Consider the following 19324-nt stretch of genomic DNA (forward strand, 5'->3'; position numbering starts at 1 on the left):
ACCAAATCCACAGATTAATAAAGCCTTCAAGGCCCTTTCCTACCTTCAACCTCATTCCAATTCATCTCCCCCTCACCCTGGCCTTCTGGCCACCCTGACCTTCTAGTTCCTCAGTCACACCAAGCTCTTTTGCTCCTGCAGGGCCTCCGTAGATTCCTTCTGCCTGAAATGCTCCTCCCCCCTGCCCCCACCAGACTGGCCCCTTCTCTTCTTTCAAGCAGTTTGAGGTCACTTTCCGAGAGATGCCTTCCTGACCATCGTGGATAACATTGGGGACTCTCTTAAGTCTCTCTGGTAGCAGCCTCATTTTTTCTTTTATAGCCCTTTCCCCATCTTTTTTTCTTTTCTTTTTTTTTGGGGGGGGGGAGTTATATTATTTTACATATTATTTTATTTTATTTAATTGATCTTGCAATTTCAACAGTATATTAACAATCAACTTTGTTGCCATAATTAACCAGCAGTCCCTTTAGAGCATTTCTAGTAAAATATTGAGACACTTGTGATTGCTGAATTTAGAAAATGTTCAGCTTTCAATAGGACACTTTACTGGGGAGTTCTTTTAGTACCAAGTTTAATCTGAGGGAGCCTCTAAATGAATCACGGCATTTTGGCTCTGTGAGAATACATCCCTGGGATGGATTCTCTGCGTTCCTACAAGGAGTGCTTTGTCATATCTTACTGTCATTTCCTTGCAGCACAAGTCTCCATTTTGTTAAAAACATTCTAAGAGTTTTTTTCCATCATTTTTCAAAGCAGAAATAGTATAATGGGCAATTTGTATGTGATAAATTAAAATACCAAAAGATTATTATAACTAGTTCTATTGCATAGAAACCGTGGTCATAAATTGCTCTTTTTGATGTATTAACTAGCTTACTTTCTCTGTCTTTACAAGTCTGTGAGTTCCACTAGGAGGGAGCCAGGTCTGTTTTGTTTGTCACTGTATGTATACCCCATTATTAGCATGTATAAATAAATAAGGATCTCAAAGTGATGCCATTTTTTCTCAAGTAGAGCTCTGATGAGCATTTTCCGAAACTGTGACCAGAGTTGTCATCCTGATTTTTCCGTTAAATAAAAGTAGTATACAGGCCTCCCAGTATGTTAAAAAGTAATATTGTCTGCGTCTATTTTATTTGTTAATGGAGGTCTAAAACTTTGCAAGTCCTTATATAATGTCTCATAAATTTTAATTTTGTAAAAATTCAAAACCTTTTCACGTAGATTTGTATGCCCCCAAACAGACTACCTGTGGTGGTTTTTGGCTTACCATAGCCACACTTGCTTTCCAGGACTCTTCTAGGTCTGCTGCTGGAAGCTTGTTGGTGCTAGAGAATGTGTATTTTTGTTTTGTTTTGTTTTGTTTTGTTTTTGTTTGTAAATCATGACTTAGTACATGGTCCTGTCACAGGAGGACCTGTATCTGAATAATTAGAGATAACACCATCCTAGCTTCATGACGTTCAAAATGTTTAACACCTGGCTGGGGCACCAACCAATACGATTGGCATCTTGGCCAGCCAGAAGGGACTTTCATCTTACACACATATAGGCCACCCAGGGCCTGCTGAATACGGACTAATCTCTGGGGAAGGCAATTCCATAGATCCTATTGGTAGCCTTCATTTTCAGCAAACTCCCTGACTTTCCTAATACCTTTTATGAAAGTGGCTCAAACTTTGGGAACCTTTTAATTATCCCATAATCATGTCTTTTTTATACCTGCCTGGATAGTCTACAGATGGGGCAACTTTGGTCAAAAGGACACAGTAATTGAGTTCTGCTTTCCAGAACTTACTGAACTAAATGCAGGTCATAGCAGCGGCTCAGGCTCTCTTGGGTTTGTCCACACAGTGCCTTGTTTGGGGTGGTGAGAGTCTCATTGCTTAGCTGATGGCATGGCCCTAGGATCTTACTGATTCTCCACATTCCTTTCTGGCTCTGGCCTGGGGCATGGTGGATCGGTGGAGGATTTTCAAAGATCAAAGCACGTCTCTGTTTTCTCCGCCTCTGTTTACAACTCCATCTCACTGAAAAGGAAAGGCCCAGTGAGGAACTCTCACTCCTGCTTAGGCCTTTATTTTTTGACTTCATCTCTTTGTTTCATGTCCGGGGCCACCTGCCTCCAAATGACTGAATTTTCTGAAATTTTTCTTCTTTTTGGATCACAGGTCCACACGTTCCGAGGCCCGCACTGGTGTGAATACTGTGCCAACTTCATGTGGGGGCTCATTGCCCAAGGGGTCCGGTGCTCAGGTAGACCTGGAACTTTCTTATCCTTTTTCATTTATATGAAGTGCCACAATGTTGAGCTGGAGGGCATCTCTCCAGAGCTGGGAAATAGGCCTAGATTAGCTCAAAAGTCTAGCTTTCTGGAAGGTTCAACGCATCTCTGTGCTTCCTGGAGAGACTATTCTAGGTGTTTGCTAGAATGAAAAGGAATATCTCATGTTTATACAGGAAAAGAAAAAAGTCCAAGCAAGTACATTTCCTTAGGCACCAACCTGCAACCCCAAATAGGCGGTAGTTCTTAAAAGAAGAAGAAATCAGTTCCAATGGCACTGCATGGATAGAAAAACCAGTTTTCTTTCCCATCCCCATTTTACTACAAAAGGCAGGGCATAAAAATAATAATACTGGTGAACATTCACCACATACCAGACGTTGAGCTAAGCATGTTCTATTTATCCTGCCATTTAGCCCCATGAGTAGACCATGGGGGAGATGCAGTTATTCTCCCCACTAAATAGATGAAGAAACTGAGGCTTGGAGATCATTGCTAATTGCCCTTGGCCACATAGTAAGCAGTGGAACATTGATTCAACTCCAGAGCCTATGCTCAGTATTTTTTGGCCATCAGATTAGCAGCGAAACTACACACCTTGATTTGATATTGCATATTTTCAAAGCACGTTGAAACCCTAGGTGTTTTTCCACATAGAACTAGATGCACACACCCATTGCTAAGAGCATACAATACATCTTATTAAGATATATCTAACAAAATAGCAAAGAATTGCCAAACTAATGTGTAACTGGGCTTGCTAATTCATCTTAGCACACTTTTTCTGGCAAGCATTTCTGGCTGGGAGCAAGAACAGCCTCATGTGATGTATGGATTGGGTTTCCACTGACACCATGACTGATTTCTTCTTTGCTAGGGTATGATTTTAAAAAATAATTCTTATGAAGCATTTAAAATAAAATAAACTAGTGACATTACATTAAGATGATCTGTTTCCCCATCCTGCCTATTTTGGTTCACAGGATTGTGGGACCTTAAATCCTTTCTCTGCTTGGAAGGGACTATCTTAGCTTCTACTGTGTAGATAGGGCAATCGCCAGTGGTGATACCTGGATGGTTCAAGTAGTGCTCATGTTGTCAGTTAACTCTACCTGCCACCATCCCAGATCCATGAGACAAACAGTAAACATAGGTCCAGAGGCAGCATCTCCAGAAATGTTCCAGATACCCCAATTAACACAGAAGACTTATTCACCAAGAGTTACAAAGCTCAATCACTGCGCAGTGTGGTGCAATATGTGAATTACTCAGTGGTTATTAATTCAGCCTGTCCAGATTATACCTACCAAAAATATCCCTAATTGCTGGTATTATCCAATTTCAGCAGGAAATTGGTCCAAAGTCAATATTATGAGAACAAAACTCTGGAATTTGGATTAGCTGTGAACAGCAACTTTCTCTGGGATAAAGGGTATTTGGTTTTTTTCTGTTTTTGTTTTTTTTTTTTAATAAAACATATTCTAAGGCTATAATGTTAGTATTCTCCAGTGACGACTGTTTAGCCTCATATTTCCTCTGAGCTGCAGGAAAACTGAAAACTGATCATTAAAGGTTAGGTAGAGCCATCATTGTCTCTCAACTCTTCATATTTTACGTGTTTTAAATATTTTTTAAATATTTAAATATTTTTAAGTGAACTAGACTTTATTTGTAGCATATGGAATTGTATTCATTTGCAAAAACTGATTATTATATTTTTTATAAAACATCATTTTAATAAAATATCAGTATTTAACTCTATATAAACACACTGTTGCTTCAGAACTTAAAATGAAGTTCCTAAGGAAATTAAAAATAGAATCATCATATAATTCAGCAATTCCACTTCTGGGTGCCCAAAAGAACTGAAAGCAGGGACTGGAACAGATACTTGTACACACATGTTCATAGCAGCATTATACACAATAGCCAAAAGGTAGAAGCAACCCAAGTGTCCATCAATGGATGAATGGATAAACAAAATGTGGTCTGTCCACACAACGCAATATTATTCAGCCTTAAAAAGGAAGGAAATCCTGTCATATGCTACAATATGAATGAACCTTAAGGACATTATGCTAAGTGAAATAAGCCAGTCATAAAAGGAAAAATTCTATATGATTCCACTTATGTGAGGATTCTAAAGTAGTCAAATTCATAGAGGTAGAAAGAAGAATGTGGTTGCCAGGGGCTGGGGGAGGAGTTATTGTTTAATGGGTACAGAGTTTCAGTTTTGGAAGGTGAAAACAATCTGGAGATGGATGGTGGTGATGGTTGCACACAATGTGAAAGTACTTAATGCCACTGAACTGTACACTTAAAAAGGATTAAAATGGTGAGTTTTATGTTATGTATATTTTACCACAATTTATAAAATTGTTTTAAATGAAGTTTGTAAGTACATAGTAAAAATTACTAATGAAATAACTTACGAATAGCTGGGGAGGTATCTTTACATTTTCTATCACCGTATTTATTTCTTTTATTTAACTCGCATGTAGTGTTCACCACACTTCAGACTTTACATATATTAACTTATTTAATCCTCATGGTAATCCTGGGGGTAGGTGCTATTATTATCCTCATTTTATAAAAGAGGATCCAAACAAGAAAACCAACCAATTCTATTTAGTTCAGTTCCCCAGAATTTACATTCACCAAATAGATCTATCAACATATTATTGAAGTTTACTTGAGCTTTGTTGAATTTCTCATGTTGATAAAACTAAGATGAAGTAGAGCTGGTTTTTTCTTTGGAAGGAGGGTGGACAGAGAGAACTCAACCAGTAAGCATTTCATGAAAATCATCCAATGATTTTCAAAAATCATTTCTTAATGATTTTACAAAAGTTTAGATCCTCTCGAATCCTTGGTGTGGTTAAGTGCTTTTTTTGTAAAGCAGCTGATTACAATATTCATTATCATGTGCGTGTAATATTTATATATAAAATAGATAAATTATATAATAATATATATAATTATTATTATTCTTTATACATAGAAAAACAATCAATATTAGAGAGCACTTTGAATAGACAATGCATCAACTTTGAACAACTTCAGCATTAAATTTTTATTTTTCAGAATGTAGACTGTGCCTTGCTATTGTTGGAGAAATTCTGTCAGTGGATACCAACTGCTAACAAGGCTTTTAATGTGTTCATTGAACTTAAAAGCACCTTTTCAGCTTCGGGTCTTGATATGAGCTTTATAAATAATTACTCCAATCATCACATTACGTGGTGTTGTTCTAAACTGTAACCTCTCAGGTGCTCCCACTTGTGTCCCTTTAGACATTATTTCCACTCACAGGTGTCAAAATAAGGCAAGCAGAAAGGAAAATGGCCAACCCCAACTGCCCAGCAAGGAGGGAGGGAGTAGAAACTGTGGGCAACTCTCTAGGAAAGGAGAAGATGCCAATGGTCATGGGTCCCTCAGACCAAAGATTAGAGATTCCTACAGAGAAAGCAGTCATGTCTTCCACAAAAGAAGCATCAAAGCCTCAAGGGAAATAAACTAGCAAAAGTCCTAGGTGCCCTTTATGAGGCATGGCTAGCTCTGGGAATCCAAACCCAAAAACCCACATGTGGACCCAAAGGGTCCAGTCCAAAAAGAGAAAAAAACATACAAACAACCTGGCTAATTACCAAAACTATCTCAGTGAGCTGTTCTTGTGGTCCAGCAACAGAGAGGCTTAATGAGAAAAATGGAATTATATAAGATTTTCCTGAGTAAAGATGATTTCATGCTCATCTTGTGGAAAGTATCACCTCTAAATGGGATGGATGTTCCAGAGAGATACAGCAAACCCTTGAGTGTTTTCATTTTTGTTTTTGGTAACATAATTTGTGTTAGGCTTTGACAAAAAGGCCGGGCAAGACTAATGTGGCTTCTTGGTTCACAGACTGTGGATTGAACGTACACAAACAGTGTTCCAAGCACGTTCCCAATGACTGCCAACCTGATCTCAAGAGGATCAAGAAGGTGTACTGCTGTGACCTCACAACACTCGTGAAGGCTCACAACACACAGAGACCCATGGTGGTGGACATATGCATTCGGGAAATCGAAGCAAGAGGTTTGGAAAAAACTCCTTATCATAGTGATTTTATTTTTACTGTTGTCAAGGAGACTTTCTTATAATTGTTAAATTGACTCTTTCTCCACTATTGATGCTGGGGAAATGGTCTGCACAAGCACTCAGGTGCACACATACACACACATACACACACAGATAAACTAAATCCAACCAACTACATCAATTTGTTTCGTACATAAACTGTGCATGTATGCACTCAACACGTTTGCTAAGCATTTATTTTATGCTGTAGATTGAGGATATAAAAGGCACAGTTCTCACCTTCAAGAAATTCATACTGTAGTATGCAGAATCAGAGGGGCAAATAAATGTTGTAGGTGCATCTATTCAAAACACCATGGAGTCACAGAGGAATACGTTTTAATCTTATTTGAGGACAATTCAGAAAGGGTTTATGGCAGAGGTGAGGTTTGAATACAGTCTTAAAAAGTGCTCCTATTAAATAAGTAAAGCAATTGTTGATCAACACATGCATTTCCTACCGTATAGAAGTCCACTCCTAGTATTGATTCTGTTTATTTTGAAAAGGAGAGTTAAAAGATTAAAAATATCTGTGCAATGAAAAATCAAGCAGGCAAAGAGGATAACATTTCAAAGAAAAGTTTTCTTATATTATGCTTGAGTCATCTTTTCTTTGTTTGTGCTTTTTTTGGCCACTCTCCAGTATCAAAATGTTCAGCGATACAGGAGATCGAGTCTGGGTGGGGAGGACTTGGTTGCTGGGTGTGACTTGGATAATTGCCGTGTATGTACTCTGCTATAGTCAATATCCATTATTGTGTCCAAATTGGCTTCATATATTCTACAGGTATTTATGCGTTGGCCAACTATCCCATTCTTTCCAAAACAAAACAAAAGAGGACATTATAGCTTATTATCCCAAGCCTTTTAGAGATAGGAAATTATTCCCTTTTCCATGCAGGATGAAAACTATAGCTATTCTGTTCCCTTAAGACTTGTTCATTTAATCTCGGATTATAAGAAATGCCTCCTGCCTTTTGACTGCTGTAACTGTCAGAGCTTAATGGGTGCTTTATGAAGATATTGAAGATATTGATGCAGGGGCTGAGCTGGGTTGAGAGTTGAGGAGGGGTGCCCTGACTCTGAATGAGTGGCTAGGAAAAATAGCCCTAGGTCCTGCTGTTTAGAGGGCTTTGCAATTTGGGGTCAGATCATCAGCCTCTCTGGAGCCTGCAATCAGGACTTCTGCTTCTCTGGAGAAGCTGGGATTATCTCCTAGTGATCCTCATCAGAGGCAACTGGTAATTCAGGCAAAGTTACCACCATGTCTGATGTCTGATGTGCCCACGAGGAGCACAGCACTAAGCATGCATAGTACAAGAACTAGAATAGCACAAATTAGGAATTTATGCCAGGAGAGTCATAGCAAAGGGATTGGGAGCCATAGGCTTTAGGGGCCTGCACATGTGAGCAGAACCAGAGAAGAGGCTGCAAGAAATTCACATGATGCTTCCTTTCCCAGCTTCATTGCCACCACTATCAACATCTTACCCCATTTTCTATCCATAGCAAATTCCTTATTGTTCTCCAAATGCTCTATTATGGCCATTTGTTTCTGCATGACATGGCAGAGTAAAAAGATCACGGACTTGAAGTTAGATTCCCAGCCCTGTCTCATACTAGCTATAGTATGAGCTTGAGCAAGTTGCTTACTCCATTTGAATGTCTGTTTCCTCATCTATAAAGTGGATGGAGTCAATTGTACCTCATAAGGTGGTGGTAAGGGTTAAAATATAAATGACGATATAAATGACCTAGTACAGGGCCCAACATATAGGATTCAACCTGTGTTATTTCTTTTCACCTTTTCTTGGAATCACCAACTCCCCAAATTCCACCTTCAAATCTGTCTGTCTGACCAACTTACTTAACCCATATGCTTCAATGCTGTCACAGAGACCCCAAATAGTAGTGTCTTCAACAAGATAGAAATCTATTTTTCTCTCCAGTGACAGTCCAGGTGCTGGGAGCAGTCCAGGGCTGGTCGAGCAGCTCCCCAGGGGCAGGAAACCAGGCCCTGCAACTTGTTGCTCTGCCATCCTTGAGTGCTCTCATCTACCTGATCTGAGATGGCTACCACCATCTCATTTGCATTCCAACCAAGGGCAAAAGGGCACGCTCTTTCTCTTCAAGGCCACAACTCAGGCGCTGTACACATCATTTCTGCTCTCTTCACATTGGCCAGAATTTAACAGTCACTGCAATACATGTTGTTTTAAAAATCAAAGGTTCCATTACAACAGAGGAATGAGAGAACTAATACTGCAGGGAGAGCTGGCTGCCTCTGCTACTCTGGCAAACTCCAACCCATCCTTCATGACTTCCTTTACAGATAGCTCCTCAATAAGACCTTCCCCATAGCCTCTTCTGTCAACAGGCAGGGTTAGTGTTCACTGCACTGTGCTCCTGTGTGCCACTGTGTCCTCACCTCTGTTGCAGTGCAGGTTACAGCCTGCTGAGGTGTGCTTACATGCACTGCCAACTAGAACAGGATGACACCAGGTCTTATCTTGTGGACCAACTCAATTGACCAGTGGTGGGAACCTGGATAACTGTACCAAGACGAATTCTGAGGCTAAGTGGGGCTCAGTGGGAGAAAGAGCTGAAGTTAGTTAAGAATGTCTCTGATGGTCACAGGAGAGAAGAGGGGTGGTATTTATGCCATGCATTTGTTGTCTCTGATGCAGACCTAATGCAAACACGTATATGGCAGATAGTACACACTCAATAAATGTTTGCCAAATGAAAAACAGGAATATATTTTAGTTATCAAAAATTTGACAGAGTATACTCAGCAGTAGTAGAAGCTACTTGTTTGCTTGTTTTTGCTGTAGCTATAGTTTGATAGCAGCTAGTTTTTGACATATAAGGTCTGGTCCTCTATCCCTTCTGATACTTTTGGGCCCTGGCTAGGCCTTAGGACATATCTTAATGAATCAATAAGATTTGGGAGCAGAAACCACATCTTTTTCTTACCCTAAATATACAGCAATCAAGTTTCCGGAATCATTCATTAGAATTTTATTTTCCTGCATCTATTCGTACGATCATTTATTTGAAGGTGTAACAACTAAATCAGTCATATTTAGTTAAACATTTAACATATTGTCATATTTATGATTAAACATAAAAGGCTATCAAATTTAGATTGTTCCAATAAAATCAGGATCATATGTATCACACACGTGCTACATGTATGTGTGTGTACTTAGCACAGTGCTGCACACAGTATGGCACATGGATTAAGATGATGCTGGGGAGAAAGCAGGTTGCTGCCTGAAGCAATAAAATCTCCCCCAACAGTCTGATGAACAAAGGAAGAAGGAGATCATGGTTGATGAGAATCTTAAACATGGGTTCCCTTTGCAAAGCCAGACAAGAAGACATCGCTGAGGTCTCCAGTGCAGCACAAGCAAATGAAGACAGACTTGCACGGAAACTGCGATGGACAAGTCCAGGTTCTGACGTGACAGTGTGTAATATATAAGAGCACTGACTATATTTGCTCATTTCCTGATAGCACATGGTGTAAATATGAAATTAGAGTCTTTTTTAGATGTTTCAGGAAGCAAAAGATAATGTCTCTCTGTCTCTTTTTTTAACAGGATTAAAGTCAGAAGGCCTTTACAGAGTCTCCGGGTTCACTGAACACATCGAAGATGTCAAAATGGCTTTTGACAGAGGTAGGCTTGTGCTTTCTTGAGTGCCAAATAACTTATCCTTAGCACTCTCTCTTTTGGAACCAGATTTTATTCATAGTGGGAATGGGGTTTCAGAGCTATTGAGAGCTGTTCTTCAGGAAGCCAAGGAATAATGGTTTACAAATCTCGTAGTTCTCTGCCTCTTTGGGGGAAGCATTTCCTTAAAAGTTGTGAACAAGTAACCACTTGGAAAAGTGAGTTTAAAATACTACTCAAATGGGCAGCCAGCACTTGGTGCCATTAAGATTCTTAACTTGGTTGCCTAACATTTATGGTCAGTCCACAATGCACTGGGGTACCCTTCTGCATTCCCCACCTCAGGATCCCATTGACTCTTCTCCTCCAAAATCTTCAAAGAAGAGAGCATAGGGATGGGGGGTACCCCCAGCACTGAACTAGGGGAAGCCAGTGGAAGTTTAGGAGGTAACTCCTTTTCTTCTTTATGACTGTGACATATGTTCTCTAGGCTGTATTATCTCTTAGGTCAGATATCATAAGCCAACTTGGGAACATGTCAAAAATATAGATCACCAGGGTCCACCCTGGGGACTCATGCAGAAAGCTGAGTGAGCCCAAGAATCTGTTTCTACTGAACAATCCAAATAATTCTGGTGCAGCCAGTCAAGAGATGGAACCCCTAGCATAATAGATAGAACCTCCATTCTATAGAATAGTAGACAAGGTCTCTGATGATCTGGCCACCCTGTCTGTCCAAGCTCATGGCCAGTTCCTCCTCCCTGTATACTTTACACCCCATCAATACTGAAATACACCTTACCTGTTTTCATGAACAAGCGCCTCGGCTCACGTTATTCTGTCCATCTAGAAGGTGTTCACATCTCTGCCTGGCAAACACTTACCTATTAATCAGGTGTCCGCTCATATCTTTCCTCTTTGATAAATCCTCCCTGACCACCCCAGCTGACCTAAGAGTTCCATTTCCTTTTCCCATGTCCCCCCATGTTTCCACGTCTCCAGCATAACAATCTTCCTTATAATTGTTGAGTTGCATGCCTGATCCCAATCTGACTAGAGCTATTTGAAGGGAGTATGTCTTTACCTCTTTGATTCACTGGGCTTAACAGTGTCTGGCACATGGTAGATTCTTAATAAGTGTTTGTTAACTATGTAAATAATTGGATCATATGGCATATCTGCTACACTCTTACTGTTTTCTGTACATCAGCAGCTTTTTTTATCCTCAGAACCAGGTTTGCTGAAGGATTTGTTCTTTCTTTCAACTCTCTATAAAAGAAAATGCTAATAGTCCCTATAAGATTAAAACTTTTTTTATCCAAAAATTTTAATAGTCTGTGACAGTTAAATTGGACGGATATTTACTAATGGTAAAACAAAAAGTCAAAAAATGTCTTGAGAGTGATTGTAAAAACGGTAAGAGGTATAACATTACCTATACATGTGGGAAGGTTAAAGTTTCCCAAATTAAAGTCCTAGGGACTGGGGGAGGAAGAATTAAGTTAAGAGAAATTTCAGTGAGCCTGAAAGAGACAATAGAACCTGAAGATACTCAACAGTTATTTTATAGTATGTGATCTTTAAATCCAAGTCCAAAGAATACTGGTGGAGCTGTATAAGAGCTTCTTGATATTTACTTCAAATTAGATTGTTATTCTATTATGAACCTTTGGGTCTAGAGTATGAATGACTGCGCTAAATTTCTATTTAGCGAATTACGAGAGGCTGGGACCCAAAGAACTATTTTAAGTCTATTTCACTCCCCTTTTGGCTACACTTACCGTCAGACCCAAAGTCACTCTCACCAAACTTCTTTTTGTTACTTCCTGCATCTCCGTGTTATTAGAAGCCAAAGTAGTCAGCTGAGACTTGTAAGGGAGCATTCATTGTTGGATCTTTTTTTTTTTCTTTCTGGGCATGCTTTAACTTGGTGAAATAAGGTCCTAATTAGGAATTGAATCATTGATTGTTTTTCAGATGGTGAAAAGGCAGATATATCTGCCAACATCTATCCAGACATAAACATTATCACTGGAGCCCTTAAACTGTATTTCAGAGACTTACCCATTCCTGTCATCACCTACGATACCTATTCCAAATTTATAGAAGCAGCAAGTAAGTACTGAGAACTAATTTTTTGTTTGTGCCAAATTTTTAAGTACAATGCTTTTGACTTCAAGAAAATTAAAACTCAGAACTGTTTGAATTATTGCGTGAGTACTTGCTTTGCCAAGTGAGGGCACAATGGTACCCAGTTAATAGAAAAGCAGGCATAGCTCACCAGCTGAGTTGAACCAGTACCAAGCCAACTCTACTTGGCTGAAGCTGGGTGCCAGGCAGTTCTGTCTCTCCCCATCGTTCCTTCTAGGTTGGGAAGCAGCACAGCCAGGCCTACTCTTTGTATGTTGAAAGCAAGAATGTTTCTGTAGTAAAAGGTCACATTTTCTTCAATATACTGTGTAGATAGTTATAACTACTTTCATCCATTAGGCAAAGTCCCACTGCTAATCAATTAAAGTCATATCCCAAGTTTTGTCCGTTGATGCTGTTCAAAATTAATAATAGACTGAGAATATACTATGTTCCTATATTAGGAACTCTCACCAATATCCTCTAGTTTAATCTTCTAATTTACCTAACGAGGCAAATATTTTAATCCCATTTTACAAGGGTGGAAAGCGAGGCTTGGAGAGCTGAGCTCGCAGGGCTAGGAGTGGAACATCAGCATTTGTCCTGCATCCGCCCCTGGTTGCTCATTCGGTGTTTGGCACTTGGGTCTACTGCTGTCAGGAGAGAGGACCATAGTGGGCAGGGGCAGGGTGTGCTACGCTTTGCCCAGGAACGTAGGAAGGGGAGATCAGATGCTAGAATGCATGACATAGAATTCAAGCACACTTTGAGGATGTTTTTATAAAAAAATTTAATCTTTAAAGGTATGAGCTGCTAAATATAGTAATGAGATGCCTGCTGGGGAGATACGTGGGCAGGCTGGGATTAATGCAAGATGCACTTTGCAGATGAGCTGTGGCCCTACTCCCTGGTAAGAGCATTCTTTCCTGGGTCCTGGTAGTCCTGGGTGGAGAAGGTTCCATCAGCAGAGTACCCTGCACCCCAAGAGGAATGACGGGAGAGCTGTCTTTGAATGGCTGCCAGTACCTACTAGAGACCTGAAAAGCAGAAGCTTGCATGCTTCCTCCCATTGTTAATGTGCCTAGTGTCTACTTCCTAACCTGGGCTGTACACCAGGGTTAACCATGCCAAAACTTTGGTGAAAAGTGCTATTAATGCAGGCTGAGTTGGCTGGCTCATCTGCCAGTGCCCTTGCATTGTAAAGTGTATTCAGTTATGGAAGCCTGCCAGGGAAAGACTTATTAGACAACTTCAAGAGAACACTACCAGGTGTGGTCCAGTTTAAATGAAAGCTTGTGATAGTGAGACTTCTAGCAAATCCAGCACTCAGAAGATGGGCAAAGCACAGTTTGTGCATGTGCTGCCAGTAAGCATCCACAGGACTACAGATGCCTGGAGGGCAAGAACCATGTCCAGCCTCCTCCCACCCACCCAGTGGATATTCGATATGCATGTGGTTCCCAGCCTCAACCCCTTTATGGAACAGGCAAGACATGAACAAACTGATTACTTTAAGTGAAATGTTACCTGAAATTGCATGAACTTATTAGACTTCCCTTCCATCTGTAGCCAGAAGAAACCAAACTTCTTGTTACTTCTCTGAAAACTTGAAGGTCGCCACACTGTACTAACGTTCATTATGTGTGATCTTCACAGAAATCGCCAACGCAGATGAGAGGCTGGAAGCAGTCCATGAAGTGCTGATGCTGCTGCCTCCTGCCCACTATGAGACCCTCAGATACCTAATGATCCACCTCAAGAAGTAAGCTGACACCTCCTTTACATTTCCTGCACAAACCCTATCTGCCCCGGGGCAGTTACTGCATTAGGAAGAGTTCACAACCTTCCTCCGCAACCCACTGAGTGGACAGACACTCCCTTAAAGTGAACTATGCTGCCTTCTCCAGGCCAGCCCCATTCATGACTGCTAGAACACTCTGTGCCAAGAGCTGCTCCACACACTTTATGTATGTTACCTCCGTGAGGTGGGTACCGGTAGGAGCCTCATGATACAGGTGAGATTGCTGAAGCTGATGGAGGTTAAATAACTGATGTGAAGAGGTGAGATGAAGCCAGGATTGAGACCCAGGCAGTCTGATCCAGAGCCTATACCATGTCTTAACCGTTTGTCTATACTGCCTCTATTTCTGCCTCTTCCTCCCACACAAGCCCTGTACTCTGTGTTCTGCTGTTTCTCCTTCTGCTCACTCCAGTCCCAGACTCCTGAGCCTGCCTGCCTTCTGGGCAAGCACATTCCCATACTGATCTCTTGTTTTTCTTGATGTATTAGTTATCTATCACTGAGTAACAAATTGCCCCAAAACTTAATGGCTTAGGGGCCGGCCCTGTCACTTAGCAATTAAGTGTGCGCGCTCCGCTACTGGCGGCCCGGGTTCGGATCCCGGGTGTGCACCAACGCACCGCTTGTCTGGCCATGCTGAGGCCGTGTCCCACATACAGCAACTAGAAGGATGTGCAACTATGACGTGCAACTATCTACCGGGGCTTTGGGGAAAAAAAGGAGGAGGATTGGCAATAGATGTTAGCTCAGAGCTGGTCTTCCTCAGCAAAAAGAGGAGGATTAGCATGGATGTTAGCTCAGGGCTGATCTTCCTCACAAAAAATAAAATAAAAAATAAACTTAATGGCTTAAAACAATAAACATTTATGATCTCACAGTCTCTGTGATCAGGAATCCAGGTGTGGCTTCACTGGGTACCACTGGTTCTAAGTCTATAATGAGGTTGCAGTCAAACTGACAGCCAGGCTGCAGTCTCATCCAAAGATTCGACTGGAGAAGCATCCACTTCCAAGCTGACTCATGTGGTTGTTGGCAGGATTTGGTTCCTCAGAGGCTGTTGGACTGGAGGCCTCACTTTCTTGATGACTGTTCTCTGGAGGCCGGCTTCAGTTCCGTGCAACGTCGGTCTCTCCAAAGGCAGTTCTCAAAATGGCAGTTGACTTCTCTCAGAGCAAGTGAGCAAGAGCACTGAAGATGAAAGACAGTCTTTCTGTAACCTAATCTCAGAAGTGACCTCCCACTGTTTATATTCTGTTTGTTAGAAGCAAATCACTAGGTCCAGCCCATGCACTAGGGGAAGGGATTACCCAAGGCTATGAATCCCAGGAGGCAGGATCACTGGGGGCCATCTCAGAGGGTGCCTGCCTCAGAGGGCTTATCTGTATAAGAGCACACGAGACAGATGGAGATTTCTGGGTGTTTACAGAACACTAGAGCCTCTGGTTCCAGACTCTTTTACCTAAACCATAGATCTCTTTCCTTCACCATACATGTGTACTGGGGTCAATGAGTTGGTCTTTGAGATGTTGGAGGGGCCAGGACACACTTCTGTGTGCCTTCCTCTGTGTTTTTGGAAGACACATGGCAGCAGCCCATTCTTAGATAAAATGAACTAAGAATTGTCTATATTGACCAATTGACAAATCCATTTAATAAGGGAAAGGAAGCAAGTTGAGAATACTATATAAAAACAGGTGCTGAGGTGTTTATTTTTCTACCTTATAAAACATATAAATACTGTTGTTCATATTCAAGGTGGTCAGAGATGTAATATTTAGCTCAGAAGATTCCCATTTTGATTAATTTATTGAATTTAAGAATATGAGTAATTTTTAAGTATAGACGGTAAATGTCAGCCTGGCTTTTAATTTGCTATAAATTATTTCTTTCAGTGTCCATTTGTTACAGTTTGGAAGGCAAAGTATCATTATCAGGAAAAATACTGACATGTCCCAGTTAAATCTTAAATGCCAATAATTTATTATTTTTGTCATGGAGGGTTTGCTTGCCATCTTGTTTGGTCAGTCATGGTGCCTGACTTAATGGAGAGATGTGACCAATTTGCTAGTGAAAATGTCCTCTTTCCTACCTCCTTCCTAACTTTGCAACATGAAAATAATGCAAGCTGAGTTGACCTTCCTAAAATAATGCTAAATGGCTAATCTTAATTGGCTCCAAGAGAATAGACACAAAGGGATGTGGCCTTCTGTGCAAAACCTAAACATATTTTCATCATATTTTGCTCTGCTTTGGAGAACCTATTCCCTTTTAGATCTATTATGAACATCCTAAAACCTAAATTCCTTAAAGCAAGAATTGGGGAGATTGTAGAGCCAGCCCTGGTGGTCTAGTGGTTAAGGTTCGGTGCTCTCACTGCCACAGCCTGGGTTCATTTCACAGTTGTGGAACCACACCACCCATCTGTCAGTTTTATATCATGACGGCGGTTCACATAGAGAACTAACAACTAGGATACACAACTATACCCTGAAGCTTTAAAAAAAAAAAAAGAATCTGGGAGATTGTAATTATACTCTAGTAGGAAAGTATTAAGCCAACATTAGAGTTTGAATTTCTTTCTTAAAGACTTTGCAGTTATTATCTGGATGTTGAAATGATGATTTTCAATTCCAACAATAATTACTGCTCCAGACCTCATCCTGTGGGAACTAGAAATAATGTTCAACTGCTTTCCCATTTGGCCACATTCAAGCCATTCCTGTGTCCCATGATAATGGCCTAACTATTCCAAAACTCACGGCAGCCCCATCCTACAAGGAACCTTTCTCCTCTGGCACTAGCCCTGCCAGCAGACAGGGAATCTGCCCTCAGCTTCCCTGCTCACCAGCATATAGACCAGTGGGAAGTGACAAGAGAGAAAAAAGACTTCTGTACAAGCCTAGACTAAAATCTGTATGCACTATAGGCCAGCTAATAATCTGCTGCGTCTTCAAACCAATATCCCCTAAATGACAGTTCCACATTTATTTAGTAAGAAGAACTGATTTTCTAATTTTAAGATTGTGTCTATACCAGGTTTACTTAGTAAATCACTTCTACTGGCTGAAGGCAATGTCAATAATCTAAAACAGACCAAAAAAAAAATTAAAAAATTACCTTTTTAAAAATACTTTTCTGTAATTCTGATTCTCAGTTTTCTTTTGCAATTTCCCAAACCAGAGAAGTTCTTGGGGGCACACGTACATAATCAAGTATGTAAATTCGTCCACAAATCTATATAATGTCTCTGTGTATTTGCTTGTTTTGCAGGGTGACTATGAATGAAAAGGACAATTTCATGAACGCTGAAAATCTGGGGATCGTGTTTGGGCCCACCTTGATGAGGTCCCCTGAGGACAGCACCCTCACCACCCTCCATGACATGCGGTACCAAAAGCTGATTGTGCAGATTTTAATAGAAAATGAAGATGTTTTGTTTTAATCCACCAGGGAAATGAGCTGAATGGCCCCACCCCCCTCTAAGTTGATAAGGCTAAAGGAATAAAAACGTTTCTTACTCTTGATTTGTTTTCCAAACAAGTGACAGAATTTCCTGGACCACGGTGGATTGCCAAGTCAGCTACTGTGTCTCATAGACACTCGCCTCCATGTGAGAACAGCGAGAGTGAGGGTAGGGAAAAAGCCCTCGCCTTGGGTCTTTGCCGTGCCTCCTATGAATGTCTGTTTTGCTGGAAGAGTGATAATAAATCCTTCTTTAACTTATTAAAAAGCAATGTAGACTTTTAAATTTCAGTCTTATCAGTAATGAAAGGGAACTTCATTCATAGAGGTACTTGTTACAGTTATACATTTTCCACTTACAAAAAGAAGACAATTCTATATGTTAAATGTTAAATGAAACTTATATTGTAAAATGTATTTTTATTTTAGCTGCAAGAATGTTACTTTATTTTAGCAAATAGAACTCAATGCAGTGCATTGATTATTACCCTGTGTTCCTTATCCTGCCTTCTTGCTGTGATGCCCTGAAAAGGTTTACCATGAATGCAGTATTATCTTGACATACCTCTGTCCTTATAGTGCTTTTCAATGAAATTTCACCTGCCACCCGTGTCCCTGCTTTTGATAGTTTTTGCTGTTAAGCGCTGGCATTTTGCTATCATAGGGTGTATGTTAAAAGCAATTGTAGGATGGTCTGAAACATCCACAAATTTTCTTTCCATAAAAACTTTGTGAAATCCCACAGTATGTTTTGTAATTGGTCGTAGTCTTTCCATGTCATGTGTGCAGTCATTTTACATAAAATGATTTGGGAACGCTGGTTGTATCTGGGCCATGTAAAAAGTTAGCACTTTTCCTCTTTTCTTTTCAAGCAAGCATTCTGAATTCATCTGTTAGTGGCAATTTGAATTTTTTCCACATTGCTGTATTTATGAAAAGTGAATCTGCATAATATTGTTGATTTTTTTTTCATTTTTGTTTTACAAAGCCTATTTTTAAAAGTAAGAATGAATAAGTTTGGTTTTTACAAATATTTGTTCCTCCTTGATAAAAGTAGCTCTGTATGGGTAATAATTTAATATGATTTTGTTACCATAGTTCCATCTTTTTGTTTATATTTATCTTAGCAGGAGCTTTTCACACCAAGATTTCTATATTTTTTAATATAGGTAAAATATTTAAAACATCAAAAACGGTAAATCTAGATTTTTTCCTTAAATCCAACTACAATGTCTTTTCCTCTGATTGTCTGAGATGATTCATGTAATTACTCACTCGTCTTGTTTTGGAGTGACCAGAAGAGAATTACTATGTGATAAGTGAGCTGAAAGGGGGAGGCACTGCACGTGTTGTCCTGGAAAGTCCCAAGGGCTATACGGATGGACTTGGTTGGCACATGGGGTCAAAATGGTTCTGCTTGTTCCCTGCTAGTATTGTTCCTCCCAACTGTACAGATTTGTTTGTTGTAGCTTATGTACTTCTTGATACTGTCAAAAAATTATCTGGAAATGGTTTTATTTTGTGAAGTGAACAATACTTTGTAATTTATGATAGTGTAAATGGAAAGAAAAGCATTAAATGTATTAAATTCTTCTGTGTATCATTTTGGAGTATGCAAAAGAAACTGGTAGTCAGGGAGTGGCGGGTGAGGTGGGGAGAATATTCAAAATGCTGTTCCCAGATGGATTTTGGCAGTAAAGTTTCGATCATCACCAAAACACGATGAGAAAACAGAAACATCCCACTAAGTCCCCACTTCATGACCCACCCCCTCCTCCAGCTTCCTCCTGGAGAGCTGGCTTGAAATTAGGATTCTAAAGCTTCACCTTCACTTTTTCTAAGACCTA

General features: G+C 40.2%; 1 protein-coding gene across 1 annotated transcript in view; it reads left to right on the forward strand.

Moving 5' to 3' along the window:
- The window catches only part of CHN2 (chimerin 2), a 290292-nt gene extending 271212 nt beyond the window's left edge, over nucleotides 1-19080 (forward strand). Inside the window, exons 8-13 of the mRNA XM_058527610.1 lie at nucleotides 2175-2259; nucleotides 6192-6365; nucleotides 10013-10090; nucleotides 12062-12199; nucleotides 13871-13976; nucleotides 17286-19080. Of these exons, the coding sequence (XP_058383593.1) occupies nucleotides 2175-2259; nucleotides 6192-6365; nucleotides 10013-10090; nucleotides 12062-12199; nucleotides 13871-13976; nucleotides 17286-17457 (753 nt within the window). The 3' untranslated portion in view covers nucleotides 17458-19080. The remainder of the gene's footprint in view (nucleotides 1-2174; nucleotides 2260-6191; nucleotides 6366-10012; nucleotides 10091-12061; nucleotides 12200-13870; nucleotides 13977-17285) is intronic.
- Nucleotides 19081-19324: the final 244 nt, after the last annotated feature.

This window comes from Diceros bicornis, chromosome 3 (genome assembly GCF_020826845.1).
Source record: "Diceros bicornis minor isolate mBicDic1 chromosome 3, mDicBic1.mat.cur, whole genome shotgun sequence".
In the NCBI taxonomy this organism is placed as follows: Eukaryota; Metazoa; Chordata; class Mammalia; order Perissodactyla; family Rhinocerotidae; genus Diceros; species Diceros bicornis.